The sequence below is a fragment of the Gambusia affinis genome, linkage group LG23 (genome assembly GCF_019740435.1).
Source record: "Gambusia affinis linkage group LG23, SWU_Gaff_1.0, whole genome shotgun sequence".
In the NCBI taxonomy this organism is placed as follows: domain Eukaryota; kingdom Metazoa; phylum Chordata; class Actinopteri; order Cyprinodontiformes; family Poeciliidae; genus Gambusia; species Gambusia affinis.
Genome location: NC_057890.1, coordinates 15,940,744 through 15,959,473, shown reverse-complemented (window position 1 = coordinate 15,959,473; position 18,730 = coordinate 15,940,744). Strand labels below are relative to the sequence as shown.

The 18,730-nt window shown below is 38.2% G+C and overlaps 2 protein-coding genes across 3 annotated transcripts in view; one reads left to right on the top strand and one right to left on the bottom strand.

Moving 5' to 3' along the window:
* Positions 1-11,129, bottom strand: part of gnai1 (guanine nucleotide binding protein (G protein), alpha inhibiting activity polypeptide 1) — a 24,467-nt gene extending 13,338 nt beyond the window's left edge. Inside the window, exons 1-2 of one of the 2 annotated variants that reach the window (XM_044107495.1) lie at positions 11,030-11,129; positions 10,858-10,925 (exon numbers count right to left, since the gene is read on the bottom strand). Coding sequence is in view for 1 of the 2 variants with exons in the window: in XM_044107494.1 (XP_043963429.1) it covers positions 4,767-4,884 (118 nt within the window). In the remaining variant the exon portion in view is untranslated. Of the gene's footprint in view, positions 1-4,766; positions 5,271-10,857; positions 10,926-11,029 lie in introns of those variants that run through there. The other variant, XM_044107494.1, reaches the window with a different exon arrangement.
* On the top strand, positions 10,932-18,730 carry cd36 (CD36 molecule (thrombospondin receptor)). Its single transcript, XM_044107493.1, has 12 exons — positions 10,932-11,156; positions 11,536-11,696; positions 11,781-11,925; positions 13,679-13,834; positions 14,415-14,506; positions 15,461-15,510; positions 15,590-15,659; positions 15,835-16,022; positions 16,110-16,228; positions 16,320-16,393; positions 17,979-18,033; positions 18,138-18,730. Exons 1-12 carry the CDS (start codon positions 11,034-11,036, stop codon positions 18,312-18,314), a joined length of 1,410 nt encoding a protein of 469 aa, XP_043963428.1. The 5' UTR covers positions 10,932-11,033; the 3' UTR covers positions 18,315-18,730.

Sequence of the window (18,730 nt, the reverse complement as noted above, 5' to 3'; positions counted from 1 at the left end):
AGTGTTTCAGTGCATGGGTAGAAAATTGTTTATGTGTTTAAATGGATGTAGAAATGAAAAAACAAACAAACAAACAAAAAAAAAACAGATTTTTGATGTGAAGAAATGGGAAGGAACAAATTTTGTAAAACTGTTAGCCCAAAATGCCAACAGTTTGCAAAACATATAAAAAATTATGAAATAACTGCTGGATTTAAATATGTCTAAGCAGGGACTGTAATTCCACTGAAATAAACCCAGGCCTAGCATAATAAAGACTTAAGCTAAAGTTAACATTTCTGGCTGCTGAGCATCGCTCGTTTTGTTTTTAGATTAACAAAGCCAATGCATTTAACAACTATTAGTTGTAGTGGAATAGAAATTGGATTTTAGAAAAATAAATTGAAATTCATGTCATCCAAGTATCTTCAGAAAGTCGTGAAGCCAGTCTTGCCAGGAAGAGACAATATGTCTATGTCCTGAACTCTGCTAATGCGCCTCATTTGCTTTTGCCACACCTACTTTAATCTCTGTCTGGCAGAAAGACCACAGAGTCTGGGATGTGATTCTTGCCCGATCGATGAAAGAGATGGTTTGAACTTCCTCCTTCTCTCTTTGCATCCCTGAAGCTTGGTCACCAACTCCTCTGGGGTTTGGGGTCGTAGTTCAGATATTATTTGAGTTTTTCAGATACTAATCACCTGCTTCCAGTTGGAAGAACGATACCTTGTTGCCTTGTAGCTACAAAAGTAAAACAGCAAAAGCACAAATACCTTCCAGCTGAATTGTAGCATCTCAAACCAGAGGGAATAATTTTCCAAACATTGCAAGCCTCAACCAAAAAACTGCAATGATTTAACAAGAAGAAGCAATCCTACAACCCTCGGTCTGATTGGGACGATTTCAAAAAAGTTTCTATCTCAGTTAATCTGCTGTTTTGGAGAAAATAGATGGTCCTCACTCTGCTTAAGGTAGAAATATTACAACACTGAATGTCCTGAAGACTAGAAACTGATCTTCAGTATTTTCTACAAGCCATCGTTTCACAGCTATAAAGTCCAAAGTGTAGCTGCAGAATTTTGATGGTAGAAGTAGAGACGCACCAATCCAATATCAATATCTGGATCGGTCCTGATATTGAAAAATAATTCTAGATATATTTATTTTACTTTATATTTAGAATTCACAATTGTACTTTCTGAATAATTTGAAAGAACTGTTGCAGTTTATTTATTACCAACGTGGTCAACCTATTGTTTTTGTCAGTTCCAGTTTCTTTATTTTTTGTTTTACATGGGCTGTTACAGTCCTAACTGCACTGACAGAACAAATTAAAGTAGTTTTTATATGTTTAACCAAACTTGGGAAGCTATTGGTGTTTTTAAGTGTGATCTACTGGCACAGAGTTCTCAAATAAATGTGTAGCTCAGTACAAATATGTCTGGGATTAAAAAGAAAATACAAAAGTCAGTATCGGATATTGTATAATGCTAAACCTTGGATATCGGTATCTTTAAAAAGTGGATTGGTGCGTCACGAGGTAGAAGTGTTTCAATTGTGATCTGAGTCTGCGATGATGCATTTGCTGACCAAAAGAGACCTCAGATTTCTCAGTTTTGTGTGGAAAAAAAAACTGATTACACTTTAAAATTACCAAAACGATAGTGCTCTTATGTAACTTACAACAATAATACACAAAAGTGTGTTTCACTAGATTATTTTTCTGTACACACACATTGAGTAAAGGGGTCAAAGCCACAAGATACACAAACCGCTGCCTCCTTGCAGCCATACTACCCATTTACATTCAATCCACGAGCTTTGTTGACCTTTTTATCTCCGTCGACAGGATGTGCGTAGAGTAAAACACGCCTGAGCTGCTTGTGAATCAGCAACTTCCACATTAATGTCCTTTTCTGCATCTGTTTATGTGCGGACTCTGAGCTCTGGTTTTGTATTTTTCCCCATGTAGTATTCATTAGATGTTCTCATCTTACAGGCTCTCTGCGGCCTCCGTCCAGGCCCGTAACCCGAAGAGGCCGAGCGGGTTACCTGGTTACCACGGCATTCAGATCGAACACAAACGACAAGCGACGGCGGCACCACGCTACCCGCTATGCTGGCCGTTCTGTCATTAACTGGAGCAGCAGCATCACATGGTTTCCGTGTTTATGCAATGGTTAGTGAAAAGTCGAGCTGAAGCCTTCAGGAACGTTAACAACAACTTGACGTGACTTACTTTCAATCAACAAGTTCCATCTGGTTCCAGAGTGCAGGAGGAATGTGTTTACCTTCAACACCAAAATGTCTCATTTCGAACTCAAACAAGGCAAAACAGACACTTTATCCAACCTTGAATAAACCGTTTAGGCATTTTGAACCATGACTCGGTAATCTTTGGGATTTTCTTTTTTTTTTGCACAGATCAGCAAAAAACATGAGGAATAGTGTTTGTCTTGCGCTGGCCCACAATTACACCCAGAAAAGCTGCTGAGAGCTTCTATTATTTAGCCTCGGTCAGGTGTTTCCCTGCTACTGGTCTCACACTTTGTGTCCTGCTAACCCACATACCGACATGTGTGCATGTCAACACTTCCCAAAGCAAGCTACCTATGGGACACATGGAACATTTCTCACCTGCTGCCATTTTATTTACAAGGAAAGCAAATGTTTCCACTAGCATGCAATGATACACTTTCACACAGAACTGCCTTGCAAATGCAAATAACTCGCATAAAAATTTGTTATATTATAACACCAACACAAACAAGTGTGTACAGGGTGTGGTGTGTGTTTAAATAGCATGTGTGACGGGTCTTTTTTCTTTTACTGAAATAATAGGCGTAGCACTTGGTGGTTTTTAAAATGATTTGGATCCACAAAACCAGTCAAAATGAGTTATTCCCAGGAGTAATGGAAGGGTAATGACAGGAGATTTGGCTATTTAAGGTGAAAAGTGACAATAGGGCTAAGAAACTGCTGTTTATGTGGCTCAGATAAATCAAACTTTGTTTCACAACAGCAGATGTAATTTACTGAATCGGTTGCACAAGAGATTTCAGTTTACATCTCACTGTGGAACTGGAGATAAACCCAAAACAAGCATTTAAAATCAGAAATATAATTATCTGAGGCGCGGCCAGAATTTTTTTTTTTTGAAGGGGGGGCCACAAAAACTAAAAGCAGAACTTCAGGAAGCTAATGTCATACAATATGGGGAGTCAAATAATGACAGATATTTATGAAAAACACAAAAGTGACAAATGAACAATATACATAAAAAATAAATCTGTATGTTATGATCTGCCATTTGTTGACTACTGTTGGTAGCATTTTTGTTGATTAAGTGGACATACAGATAATAATATCGGTCTATTTCTTTTTTTGTCTCCAGATGGTGAGACAAAAAACCCTATTCTATAAAAATTTTGGTATAGATAAACAAAAAAATTAGATAAAGTAGTAAGTGAGGCTGTGCAAAATTCAAAATTCCTCTCTTTTAAAGACAAGGTAAGCACCAAAGCATTAGATGAAAATTGCATATCAAATATCATCAAATGGGTTCTCCCCCCAGGAAACTAGGAATCTCTTCCTTAACTGAATTTATAAAAATCTAATTTCAATAAAGAGGAATTTTGGGGGAAAAAAGTCTAATTGTTCGTTTAATTTATTTTTATTCTAATCATATGCCTTTAAAAAAACCTTGGGATATGGTAGGAAAATATTTTTGATCTCATACAAAAAATAAAAAGGACAAGCATATTTCTTTTATAGCTTTGTGGGAACAACAAACTGAATTTTCAGCAATAAATTTCTTCTGCATACTGATGCTCATAGTCTTGTCAATGTACAAATACCCAAACTTCTCAACCAGAACTACACAAATCAATTTAAATCAAATACAAAAAAAAAAAACAATTAATCAAAGACAGAGAAACGAATAAATAAATTTAAGATAACTAAATTAAATTAAAAGTAAACGTACAAAAAAATTTAACAAGTTTAAGAGTTTTTAAGGCAAAAATTGAGGAGATTGAATTTAATAATTTTTGAGGGCTCTCATGAGATACTAAAGAGTCTTTGACATTCAACTCTTGTTAAATTTATAGGAGTGGCCATAGCCTCCCTTCAGCCCCCTTTTGAGTGTGCCTTTGTCACTACTATAGAGTGAAGGAAAAACTGTTCAGCCCTTCAGATACTCGGCCTTATATCCTCTACATCCAAAAAAAGCTAAAAAAGACTAATTGAAACACAGTCACAATAACTCAGGCCTGGGCTCCTAATGAGCATCGAGTCGACCTCCACTGCTACTGGAGGAAATGTGCCATTGTTGGGAGGATTTAGTCAGACGGACTGCAGAGGAGGCTAATGGCACTAAGAAAGAAAAAACTTAAAATGAATGCAAGTCAAATCCCCAAAATATAAGAAAAAGTCTCGAAACGATACATTACCACTAAATGAGTCAAAGTAGTTGATGTTTAAGTAACAAAAAGGATTAGAACAGATGTTTCACCGTGTCTTAAACCACGAAGAAGTGAAGAGAAAACGGTTAACTTGAGCTAGCAAAAAAAAAAAAAAAAAAGGTGTGGGTGCTAACGGTACGGATTGAAAAGAATCCAAACATTTAAACTCACAACTAACATTAAGCAATAAAGGAAGTGTTTTTTGTTTGTTCTTTTGCTGATCAGTAGTTCTTTTTAATTAGAATTTCTTTTCAAACACATGAAGAAGTTAGTCGAGCCCCCCCTCCCCCGTCCACACTCCCCAGCTTCGGCTCTCTTCCTTACCGAGCAGCAGCAGCTTGACCTCCCTGGCTGCCTTCTCCCCGTCGTCCCGCAGATTCCTGTCGATCATTTTACTGCGCTCCACCGCCGCCTTGTCCTCGGTACTCAACGTGCACCCCATTCTCCACTACGTCCTTCAGACCCAGGTGGTGTGGAAAAAAATATCTAACACACCATATATACCCACATGAAATCTTCAACAAACTACCCCTCACCCCGAACACACGCCCTTTTTCATACGATGGGCAATCGATCTGTTTGTATGTGTGTGTTGGGGGGGAAGAAAATGGAAGCGAATCGACTTCTTTAAAACAACAAAAAAAAGAAAAATTGCTTCTTCACCCAGATGAAATGTCCTCAGGTTGAAAAAATTTCACTACTTCCGATAAAAAGCTAACTGTACAGTAAAACAATCCCTCGTTGATGTGGATCCCCACTGTACACGTCCATCCGTTGCCGCAGCGACTGCTGATACTGTGAGAGAAGCTACGAGTTGACAGCAGCCGAGTTCCGCAAGCGGACAACGTCACATCCGGAAAAGCCCTTCACGATACAGTTCATCAAGCTAACAGTAAATAAATATTTGGAACGTGTAACTTTAAGAAATTATAGAAAAGGAGGACAATATAAAATCCCATCGACAAAAGAGGATTACGGCAAATGAAAAAAATAATCTGACTTTAACCCCCCACCCCCCTGTATTCAGATTTTAATCTCATAATTCTAATTTTAAGGCAGATGAACACCAGGAAGTAAATAGCTGATGACAGAGATGCAAAAAATGCAAGAGAAAATGATTTTAAAGTCAAAATTCTGAGATTAAAATCTCAGAATTACATACTTCTCATACGTAATTTTTGTACTATTTTAGCATTTAGTCTCAAATGACATATCAGTGGTACTGATTAAAAAAAGTGTGCATCAGTTTTTTATTTACTTGTCAAAAGCTCTTGACACAGTCAGAGCTTGGTTTTAAAATGATCTCAGTAAAGGGACTCGGTGCATAATGTTATGTCTCAGTTTTGATTGTTTTATTGTGGATTGGTGCTACTGGAGTTTCTTTTATATCTGATTTTATCTCCAAAGGCTCATGTTACTGAACCGTTGTTCAAGGCAGATAGTTAGCCAGTTAGACATACAGGTCCTTCTCAAAATATTAGCATATTGTGATAAAGTTCATTATTTTCCATAATGCAATGATAAAAATTGAACATTCAAATATTTTAGATTCATTGCACAATAACTGAAATATTTCAGGTCTTGTGGTTTTTATATTATACTGCCAGGTTAGCAAGTCTTTGCTAGAAATTACATTTTATTTTGAAGTTGAAAGACAAAACCGGAAACAGCATGATAGCATATACTCAAAACATTCAAGCATTGACACTACAGAGCTCATATTTCCTTTTTTAAAGAGATTTTTAAAGCTTATGTCCACTTTCTATGTAAATATATAAATCAGGGGTTACAATTATTGACATAAGTAAAACCACAGTAACATTAATATACAATATAGTGGTAGTTCTCTGAATTCCACAGCCTCTGTTTGACTAAATGTAAATTATTATCCAACACATCCATCATGTATTCTTCCCATGGGAACCGCACATCTCACCAATGAAGGTAGACTGATTGTAAACACATCAAGCTGTACAACAACCATTGTTTTAGATTTAAATAATTTAACATGTTAAACTAAGTCAAGCATGAATAATCAGCTTTGACAGTCTCTGGTCGTTACTGTTTAACTTTAGACTTTTCTGTTGAGATCACTGAAAAATTTAAGCATTGTATTAATTTCAAATGTGACCAGATGAGAAGAAATGCAAATATGGCACGTTGACCTTTTTGTTATATACTGGTTGAGTGTTTCCCTTCTGTTGTAGGTATACACACACACACACACACAACTCCTGTAGGTAGACAAAATACAGCTGTTGATTGAACAGTCTCATTTATCTACTGTACTAATAGAGGACACACTGAACTGGATTTGTATTCAAAACAACTTACTTCTGCTTACAGAAAAACATATCTCTGAGTTTATTTTGTTCTCACAACTGTTTTTGAAGCTACAGCCATGTTGTGTGAAATTGCAACAGAAAATAACCTTTTTATTAGAATTTAAAAGTTATATTATTCATTAAAATATATATATATATATATATAAAATTTGTCAAAATAACAACCTTAACTTACAATTAGTTTTTTAGTTTTAGATCATGTTCTAATGCTATTCACTCATTAAAAACATAATTGGACTGTTGCCTTGATTTTTTCATGCATGTTTGAGAATTTTTTTAATCTCCATGGCAACCATTCAGATGTTCAAAACACCTGGGTGGACCTAGCCCCGCCTTCAAGGCACAGCTCCTCCTCAGAACTGCAGTTTCCAAGCTACTGAGCTCCGACCCGCAGAGCAGCCATCCCCTGGAACCCCGCTCAGCTCCTTCAGACTAGCCAAGCCGCAATTAGCAAACATCTAGTGGAACTTCCGCATCTACTGAACTCATAGAGGAGCCATGTTGTGACAACTTCCTGAAGGCGGAGTTTCAGTAAGAGCAGGAGTTTTTTTGTTTTTAAAGAGACAGAAGCCCAATTCCAAGGCATTAAATTACAAAGTCAAAAATTTTTTCCGTCATATTTGATATATAGCATTTTTTGTAACTAAGGTTAACATAGTTACTTGATTGTGCAGTAAAATGACACCTATGTACCTGGAAAATAAACAGTGCTGCCCCTTTAAGAGACTGATAAACTCTTGATAAATCTTAGACTTTAAAAGTTAGACAACATTTTAAGGGTTCATTGCTGAGCTACAAGATTGCTGTTTAATCTCTGGCTCTATTTTAGAATTAGTATAGTATCACTGTGATTGTTTTTGTTGTTCTTACTTTATTAACCATTAGTGAGTAGATCTTAATTTGATTTAAGATAGATTTAATTATTGATTACACTGACTCTTCTTTTAATCTCAAGGAAAATTAGGTTTGATTAGCTTGACTTTTCTTTCTGCTATGTTAAGAAGTGATAAAAATTACTTAATGGAAAGGTTAAATATTTGTCTCTGATTTAAATAGATAATAAGAGAGATTGGTTTATTATTTAGCATAGCTTGCTCACTCTGTGACCGTCACATTAGCAATGAATCACACAGTCCACTGGAGACGGACTGAATCTGGCAAGGAGAAATCTTTCCTGGCAGGACAAATAAGAGAGTCAGTCAGGTGAGATTCACACTGTTTAACAAGGCTGTCTGTTTGAACAAAGTGAGCTTTCTGCTACAACCACCAGACAGCAGTGAAAAAACAACAACAATGTGGTGCTGCCCTCCAGCGGACATTCCTGGTCATTTCACAGCGGCCCTCCAAACTGAAGCTCAGATTGAAGCTTAACTTTAAAACTGTTGGCCACGTTTGTGCAGAACTGCTTCAGTTCACTATATGTAAACAATAAATCAACCATGTTTTAATGTAAACATCACAAAAGAACTAATAATGATGATTGATCAATAATCAAGCAGAGCAAGAAAAAGAAAGTCCTGCCTCCTCTGCTGACATTTTATATACAAAGTAAATAATACAGTCAAGTGCGACTAATACCATCTGCAAGACTGTTTGTTGAAACGGAGCTTTAGCAGAGGTGGAGTGAAGAGGGGAAATATGATGCCGCCCTCTAGTGGTCATTGAATGCTACTTACATGTGTTGGCCCAGGAGCCAGTAAATAATGGCTGCATAAAACTGACTTATAAAAGTAAAAACACTGAAAATAAATTTGGTTTTTATTGCTCCAGCCTAATCACACAAAAAAGAAGGAGAAAAATCCAACTTTACATTTATTTAAATAACTCATACTTACTATTTACACACCTAATAACTATAACATCAAATTTACTGAAATAATTTTTGTGATTTAGACTTTAGGACGTCGTCAGAGTTTCTCGAAAATAGAAATTGGACACTCTTCAAAATGGGAAAGACACATGACTGATGAATGGACTCGACAAAATGCTGCTGGGATTTCAACCTAATGCTCACTGTTAGATACAGTGGAGGTTCTGTGATGCTGTGGGCTAGTTTCTTGTTCAATGGGCGATTGCAACACGGATTTACAACTGACAAAAAAAAAAAAAACATTCGACCAATTTTGTATCTACTTTCTCTCTAAAAGACACAATGCATTATGGGAAAAGATAGGTCAGCTCTCTGTCTTACTTAAGCGAAGATATGCCTTTAAGTTTTAGTCAGTTGCCCAGTTATTATCTTTTACATAAGAAAAGCACAGAGGTGTTGCACAACTAGCCATTATTTATGCTGAAAGATAGAAAGCAATAAAAACAGTGGAACTACTATTGCAACAGCATTATAAGGATCAGAATCAGCGTTATTGGCCGAGCATGTGCACATGCACATAAAAACACGGGATTTTATTTCTTCTTATCAGGCTCCAAAAACTCATGTGCAATCTTTTATCAACGGAAAGTTTCCCGATAAGGATGGAGAGAGGATGGATTACCATAAAGCACAATTCACTTCATTATCACTCATAAAACGACTTAATCACGGTCATAGTTAGGGGGTTTTGAGACAAGAAAATGAACATTTAATTATTCATTTAGTGGCTTTTTTTTACTTTCCAGAGTCTGTTGTAAACTGAGGCAGGAGGCAAAAAGATAAAGGTCAAGAGATCGAATAAATGATGAACAAGATAAGTCTTATTATGCCTTGTAAAGTATTCATTATACAGGCAGTCCTACCTGAGCGGTTGATATTTGGAGCTCCTCAAGAGTCACTATCACCCTCTTGCCTGCTTCTCTGATTAATGCTCCTGTTTTCTGTCAATGTAGGTGGATGGACATGTCTTTGTAGGATTCTAGCTGTGCTATACTTTGACGTATTGTGCAATTAAAAAACAAAATGTCGCTTATCCCAAATATCAGGACTGATCTCTGTAAGCAGTCAGTCTCACAATGAATGTGAAGGTGCCTCTGACCAAAGACTCTGAAGCTGCATTACAGTCTCATGTTTTACATGCTAATAGCTACACTCTCAGGTAGCAGAGATGATCATCATTTTTATGTCTTTTGAGTTTAATATGGCTTCTTCTGGTAATAATATTTTGTACATAAGGGGAATTAAGTTGGGATGAATTTTCAAGAAAATTTCTTACCAAATTGGGAATGTTAACATTTCTAATAAACATCATGACAAGGCTCCTCAAGCTTGGCTGCACATACAGCTCTGGAAAAATTAAGAGGCCACTTAAACAGATCAGTTTATCTGATTTTACTTTTTACAGGTTAAAATGAACTTTGTTCTTTTATTCTATGAACTACTGACAAAATGACTCTGAAATTCCAAGCACAAATTATGTATTTATTTGCAGAAAATGAGGAATGGTCAAAATAGTGAAAAAGATGCAGTGCTTTCAGACCTCAAATAATGCAAAGAAAACATAGTTCATATTCATTTAGAAACAACAATACTAATGTTTTAACTCAGTTCAGAAATCAATGTTTGTTGGAATAACCAGGTTTTCAATGGGGTCCAGTGCAGTGGGCTCTAATTTTTTTTACAGAGCTGTATCAAATCAAAATCAAATCAAACTTTATTTGTATAGCACATTTCAGCAGGAAGGCATTTCAAAGTGCTTTACATCAAATCAAACACAAAAACACAATGCAACATAGAATCAACAATAAAAACAATATCAAGTCAGATTCCGTCAATAAATTTGCAATTGATTATGTTTCAAATACAATACTAAACAAGTGGGTTTTTAGTTGAGATTTAAAGGAAGTCTGTGTTTCAGCTGTTTTACAGTTTTCTGGAAGTTTGTTCCAGATTTGTGGTGCATAGATGCTAAATGCTGGATGTTTCCAGCAGGCACAAAAATTAAAGGTCAGCAATCAAGTCTTTGATTATCAGCAAAGTCAACAAGCTACTCTTCCCTTCTGAATCTTTCTACGAAGTCTGATGTGGTTGTTATCACCTGGTCTGATACCTAGAGTGACCCTTGAACCCACCACGCCATTAGATAGTGTAAATGAAGGGTTTTCCTGGGCCTCAGCCAGGGGTGTGTGTGCACCTTTACCTGGCCTCAGCGGCTCCGTCAGCCCCTCCAATGGTATAGCCCTGCCTGTGTCGCTTTCCTCCCGCTGCCTGGAACACAAACGCAGTCAAGCTGCAGCACAAGCCACACACAGAGACAGGAGAACAGGCAGCCAAGAGACAGGCACACGTAGAGGAAGGAGGGAAACACACACCGCCATGGGCTGCTGTAACAGAAGGTGTGGGCTGATCGCCGGAGCCGTGGTCGGGGCACTGGTGGCCGTCCTGGGAGGCATCCTGTTCCCCGTGGGAGACATCATCATTCAGGGAACTGTGGAGAAGGTATGGAGTTCAGCTTCACCCTGACTTAGAGGGTAGGGAGTGACAGAGCGTGTCAGAGAGAGAGTGTGTGTGTGTGTGAGTGTGTGTGTGTGGAGATCAAGGTGAATCAGGAGAAAATAGAGATCAGGCGTATGCTATTTTGAAAGCTGCTTCAAACTGCAAAACAAGCCAAATATGACTCGAGTTTCCGCACAGCTGATCCATCTGAAGATCACCATCTGTGAGCGTTTCAGAGGAGCTTCATCAGGCGACATCTATCCGATTCCCTTTAAAAGAGAGCATCCACCTTTATTTTTTTAATGTGTCAGTGGAGATGCTGGCCTGCTGACAGTCTTGAGGCATGTTAAAAATAGCTTGTCTGTGTGTCTGCGGGGTGCAGGAAGCCGTCATTGAGCCGGGGACGACGGCGTACGAGAACTGGGCGGCTGCAGGGACAAAGGTGTATCGGCAGTTCTGGCTCTTCGAGGTGACGAATCCGCTGGAGGTTCTGGACTACGGCGCCAAACCGCTGGTGGTAGAAAGAGGACCATATACCTACATGTAAGCTTTAACTACCTCCCTGTCTTTGAACAAATCTCCTCAGGAGGACTTAAAGAACTGTTTTCTGACTATTTGTACTTTTAGGACAAGATATCTCGCAAAAGAAAACATCACGTTCCACTCCAATCACACCGTCTCCTTCCTGCTGCCAAACGGTGCCATCTTTGAGCCGTCCATGTCAGTGGGAACAGAAGAAGACAAAATCACCTCACTCAACCTGGCGGTGGTTGTAAGTGTGCTTTTATTCCTGATTTCATGCAGCTCTGCCACAAATATGCAATGCCTCTTTGATTTAGGAGTCTGTCAGAAGAAAGTCAAAGCAAGCTGTGTCGACTTGCGGCGGGCTGCTTTGGTCTGCAAACACTTGTTTTAGAGGTGATTTCTGGCTTTTATGACATCTGACAGTGTGTGTACAAAGAGTTTTGAAAAAGTGACTATCTTCTTGGTGTGTGTTGAAAAGGCTGGAAGCATCCAAGAAAAAATAACAAGATTAGTCTCAGAAATTTTGACCCAAAATGTTTTTAAATATTTGTGATCTTTAACTCTGATGTACGGAAGAGAATGAGGGCCACTGACAATAGAAATCTCACTTTTTTGCTACTTTTGAGCTCAGAAGATTCAAGTTTTTTGTTTTGTGTTTCACAGACCTATTTGGGTGCAACAATATATAATTGAGACAAAAAGACAAGTAGGACCATTAGGCAAGATGTTTAAATCAACTGGAAACGTAACAAACGTTGCCAAGAGGATTCAAGTTTATCTTGTTGCTATGCAAACTGCTTTCTTTCAAGAAGCACTATGAAGCATGTTCCACTCTGATTTTTGAAATATAAGGATTATTTTGAAGGGTCAGTCGGTACCAGAACAGAAATGGTATCAGTGGTGTCCAAACATTTTGGGTCAAAATTACGAGCCGCACTTTGAACACCCAACTATTGAGAGCATGGATACCAGTAAGTGTGCGGATGTTCTAATAATTGTGTATTTTGTATCATGAGCAAACAAAACTTTAAAGCTTTAATATGTATAATAATGGTGTTTCTGAGAGTACAAGGTTCAACGTTTCCATTTTATGACTGTTTAGATGGTTAAGTGACCTATGGACAAAACAGGGGCTGTACGCTTTAATTAACAAACCTGACTAAGGCGCCATAGTACAATCGTACAACAAACCCTGCTAGTAATTGGTTGGTTTGTTTTATACAAATAGTATTGAATTCTTAGTTTTGCCAGACAAACATGCTGAGAATCAGTCGCTGACTGACACAAAAACAATAACAGAAGGTGTTTACAACTGCAGGAGAATCGATTTTGATCTTTCATCTTCACCAGCTGCTTATTGACGACAACTTCAGCAGAACAGACGAGGGTTAGACTAAAATATTAATCTAAAAGCCAATTTGAACCCTTGTTATCCATCTGCTCTTTGATCTATTTATCTATTGCATCTTGGACCTTGTTACGCTTTATTCAGCTCACCTCACCTTCTTTTTTCCACAGTTAAGCTCCCTGCAAGAAAGGCTTTCTGGCTAATTTTACTATCCGTTCGAGTTTGGTCCCGAAATGAAAAAGACCCAACCAAAACAAACCTAAGCTGGTTTTAATCCCATCCAAAAATAGTTTAACTAGATATTCTTCCCTGTTTTTAGTGGTGAATTGGTCCTCCAATAGAGCATCGAATTGCTTGCATGTACATTTTAATGAATCAGAGGTTGTAATTGAACAATGCAGTCAATTTTTGTTTTTATTGACAAAGCGTGCCCTTTCTTCAAACTTTAATAAACCTCAAATAATAAGCAGCAGCTTCTGCTTGTTCCCTTTGGGCATCAGAGTCATAAAAGGAGATTATTTTCAGATTTATCTCTCAGGGGAACAAATACCTCTGTGTGCACAACTTTGGATCAAAATGTGTATATTTGTGAGCCATATCGCCTTGTATAACAAAATCTGTTTCTACGAACTGCTTTTTGTTTGTTTTTCAGGGAGCTTATTCAGCGATTCCAACAGCGTTACATTCAATCGTGGAGACGCTGATAAAGACCACCAACTCTTCCTTATTTCAGCGCCGCACAGTCAGAGAGCTGCTTTTTGGATACACGGATCCCATACTGAGAGGAGATGTGGGCTTCTTCTTAGATGTGAGTAAAGATCTAGAAAATAAGAAAAAAAAAACTGGAGAAAGTCACTAGAAATGCAAAGTTCATTTCCAAACAACTTTCCCTAAAATCTTGTACTTTCCTTCGATGTCAAACTGTCTGAATCGCAGCTGGAAATCAAGTTACTTTCCTAAAACTGACCAAGTTCTTCCTAGTAAGTTACAGGCAAGTTCGGAGTACGTTTGGTGAAAAAATACCTGGCAATTTCCAAAAGAAAACTTGGTCAGTTCAAATAACATTTCACTGAGTGTTCCTGACAAATTCTGGAAAGTGCATTGTAAGTTCAGGGAAAGTAATCAGTAAATTCTTGAAAAGATGCGACAACTACATTCTGAGATAAAAATTTTGATTTCTCAAAAATTGGTTGCTGAGATTTTAGGGAAGAACATGTTAGCTTTCACAAAGTATCTGATAAATTTCAGCAAATAAACAAGCAAGCTTCTATCAAGTTGTCAGAAATAACTTGTAGGTTATTGACAGCAATTTTCCAGGATCTTGGTACTGCAGGCTAAATTATTAATTGCAGACAAAATACTAATGGATTTTTTTTTCTTTCTCCTAGTACAATAAAACATCTGATGGCCCCTACAATGTCTTCACTGGGAAAGATGACATCTCAAAAGTGGGAAAGATCGACATGTGGAACGAAAACAGGTCAGTCTATTTAATATAAAGTTACTATCTCCTGTCCACGGAGACATTTTTGTATATTTTCATGTAACAATAATTTAACGGAAATGTCCAGTGTAAAATAGCGCAAAAGTGTGCAAGCCAAAGTGATGCCACATGCTTTACATCAGTGGCATTCCTGCAACCTTCCGTTCTTGTCCTACACGGTTGAATGAAATGGAAAAACTGCCTTGCTAGCATGCATGCATTGGAGGCAGGTGTGCTGAAAGACGGACGCAAATAAAAGGTGCATTACATCGGCTGTTGAGGGCTGGAGTTTGAGGCCAAATTCTGCATGGAAAATCTAATAATTAGGTTAGAATAGCTGCATTTATATTACTATTATGCGCAAAACTTCGCTGATATTCTGCTAATGTGGAAAAAACCCCCGCAGTTGCAGTGTTTTAATTAATACGAACCGTACATAAGTTTGTTCACACGATAAATAATTAAAAAACATCTCGTACCATTATTCTTCTACTACTTACGGTTGTCTTCTTCGTGGTTTACGTCAATGTCATCATCCGGTTGTTGATCATGTGACTTGTGGGAAGCGGAAAAGGCGTTTACGCTGCAGTTTCGCCAAACATTGCCAAACGTAGCCCCACATTGTAGTAGCTACTTTTAAAAAAATATAAAAACAAGGTTTGTTTCCATTGAGCAAATTTATTTTCTAAATGTTCAATTGTGCAATCCAGTGGTCAATGGAGACAACTACAGACATCCAGATCAGTTTGTTTTAAGATTTGAGTTGATCGTAGACCAATTTTATCCCATACAGACATTTGATGATTGAAGCTTCCTGACTTTTGAAACAAACAACGCCTTTGTTGTTTGTCAACAAACAACATAGGCACATGTTCTAAAAATAATATACATAAGCTTATATTATAAAAATAAGTAAAAATGTACAATTTATATATTTGTTTTGTGCCATAGGAGCTTAGGTTTCTGGAATGATGAATACTGTGACATGCTTAATGGGACAGGTATGTTACATCAGTCAAAACAAAAACTAGACTCCATGTTGCAGCTCTATGACCAAATTTTCTCTCTGCTCTTTCTTAGATGCTTCCTCCTTCCCTCCCTTTGTGAACAAGAAGGAACCGCTGTTTTTCTTCTCCTCAGACATCTGCAGGTGATTAGTGTTTTGCTTTAGCTGGAGCCACTCGTCCGATCTGTTATGTTGGCATTCAGGCTGAACTTTTACATTTTCCTCTTACACTAATCAACTAGGTCAGAACTTTTCAGAGAAGTTGTGTTTGAAATGGTTGTGGAATCTGGAACAGTCCATCTGGTTCTTGTGGCTTCAGGTCTGTGTCAGCCAGCTATGAGAGGACTGTGGATCTGAAAGGAATCGATGTGTACCGATACTCACTTCTCTCATCCACTCTGGCCTCCCCTGTGGACAATCCAGACAACAAATGTTTCTGCTCAAACATGAAGACCTCCAAAAATTGCACATTGGCCGGCGTGCTGGACATCAGTAGCTGTCAGCAAGGTTAGTTACTTTAGAAAATACCAAAAATCAGTCAATCCATCTCATTTCAATCTGACATTTAATATTTAGCTTTATGTTTCTGAACAGGGAGGCCTATTTATATCTCGCTGCCCCACTTCCTGCATGGCAGTCCAGTACTGCGGACGGATGTGCTTGGCTTAAACCCCCATGAAGAGCACCACAAAACCTTTCTGGATGTTGAACCTGTACGAGGAAGACACTGATCAACTTTTCTTGTTTTGTTTTTGGAAGATCAGTGGGTTTTTTAATTTGAGATTGTTTTTGTTTTCCCACCAGACCACTGGGTTTACTCTGAACTTTGCCAAGAGAATTCAAGTGAACATGATGTACGGACCATCAAAAGTCATCACGTGAGTTGTTCCTTTTTTTTCTTCAACAATTTTGGAAAAGGATTTCATTTTGTGTTTGGTATAAAGGAAGTTGGGGAAGTTTCTTTCTAAACCTCTTATTTACAACACTCAGAGTAGAGGCACTAGATGAGTTTGTGTATCAACCTTATCAGTACTGACATAATCACCCTAAAATAGATTTGAATTATTTTATATTTGCATAAAAATATCCTGTTAGAACCCATCATTCTCAGAAGCACAATGCATGAACCAGACTGCAGTCTGTAGAGCTCAGAGTATCACGTTTAAGGATACTCTGGAAATACTGAGGTACTTTTTTGGCTAGAAAGGAAATCATCCCTTCTGAAAACCTCCAAATGGGATTTTCAGCAGATAATGGCACCACTTCAACTGTTGTTGCCATACCGGATCAATGCCAACATTACAGTAGATGAAGCTAAAGAACACTTGAACCTCTCCTCTTCATGCAAAGACTGACAGACGTAGAGAGACTAACTTGTCAAGTGGATCCTGTTGATCAAGGCTTTCAGACTCCAGTATCATTGTTCCCTCTTTAATTTCTAATCAGCTAGTCAGACATACTTCTTGTGTTGTAGCTAAGGTCAACCTTGGCATGGGATAGTCCATGCTTGCCATTTTGGCTTCCCATGCTTTGTGTAGACTTCCTAAAGGTGTGAGCCAGTCTCTTGATCCTGTCTAATTGGCAGCCAGCTCTTTAAGACGCATAGCCAAGCAAAAGATTTGCGCTTATGCTATCTTACAAAATAGAACCAACATTTCTAAGAAAAACTACCCCATTCAGAAGCCAGTAATCTGTTTTGCTTGCAGTTTAGCAACATGTTTCCAATGGGTGTTAAAAGGATAAAGTACTCTAAATATTCCGACTTCCTGGTTGACTGATACTGCTCATTTGGGTTTTTCGTCCTTGTCCGGAAGTAACGATGGCCACTAAATCTAATCCACTGCAATGCAGTGACTGGTTGAAGGCTCAGTGCCTCTCTAATGTCCAGCACATCCAAGATTCAACAATACAAAATACCACCTAAGTAAACACAAAGTTTTCCAAAAACATTCTCATCTTTTCCAAAGTGTTCACCCAGAACACGATTCCCACAACAATCATAACTGTTGTCCTCTTTGCAGTTTCAAGGCGTGCCTCTGCACCTTGTCCTTGTACATTGCTGTGTGAGAACATTTATCTCTTTCTCTCCGCCTGCTGTTTGTTGGATCAGGTCACAGTGAGACTGTGCCAGGACGGCTGCAGTCTAACTCAAAGAGAGTTAGATTGCAGCCGTTTGGGAAGTGCAATTGCTTACACTTCCCAAACAGGATGCATGTGTTTGCTTCGTGAATCAGATGGGAAATGATGGGGAAAATGTCACGCTAAAAGCAGGAACGGGGCATTTAGAGTGAAGCAGGTTCAGAGGGTTTTACACGTTAGGAGATAAGAGTTGCTGCAGCAGCATAATTGCAATGAACGTCTTGAGTTTCTTTTAAACAGCAAAAATGTATAAAGGCGCTCTTAAAAATGCATGCACTGACAAATGATACTCTGGACAAGAATCGATGAGCTTTTTCTTTGCAGGGTGCTCAAGAAAGTAAAGGACTACACCTTATTCCCTCTTGTTTGGCTAAATGAGGTAAAGGAAATTTCCAAAACATACTTTGAAGTCTGTGGCTGTACCTTGACAAAATCTGAAGGTGATGTGAATCAGTAATCATCTTCCTTTCTGTTTTGGAACAGACAGCGACACTGGATGATGAAACAGCAGAGATGTTCAAGAAGGAGCTCCTATCTCGTATCCAGATGTTGGAGATCATACAGCAAGTGCTCCTGGGTGTCGGTATTGGCGTCTTCATCTTGTGTCTTCTTGGTTACTGTATTGTGCGAAGGAGCCATAACAAAAAAGAACTTGCGTAGTAAATCACAGGTTCACCAGTTTGTTGTGCATATAACCACAGTGCATTCAAACCGCCGGGCAACATCAACCCTTTTTGATATAGACTTGTAATTTTTTGCCGTCTCTGTCTTATTTATAAAGTCAGATCTCCTTTTATTTGAAAAAGGGAGGAATACTGTGATTTTTTTAACCGCTCAGGAGAGCTGAATTTCTTTGCCAATTCTTGTTTTGATTTCAAACACTGCAACATGAACTGAATCAGGGATTTCTTGAGGGAGAAATAGAAACCCCCCTCAGCTGTCAGGTAAACCCTTTATGTCTCCAGGCAGAGAGAAATGGGTTTATTTGACACCCTATGACTGAAAGGCAGAAGCGCAAATGTGAATATACTTTGTAAAAGTAGTGTGTTCAAAATTAATAAAAGTCAGAAAAAGAG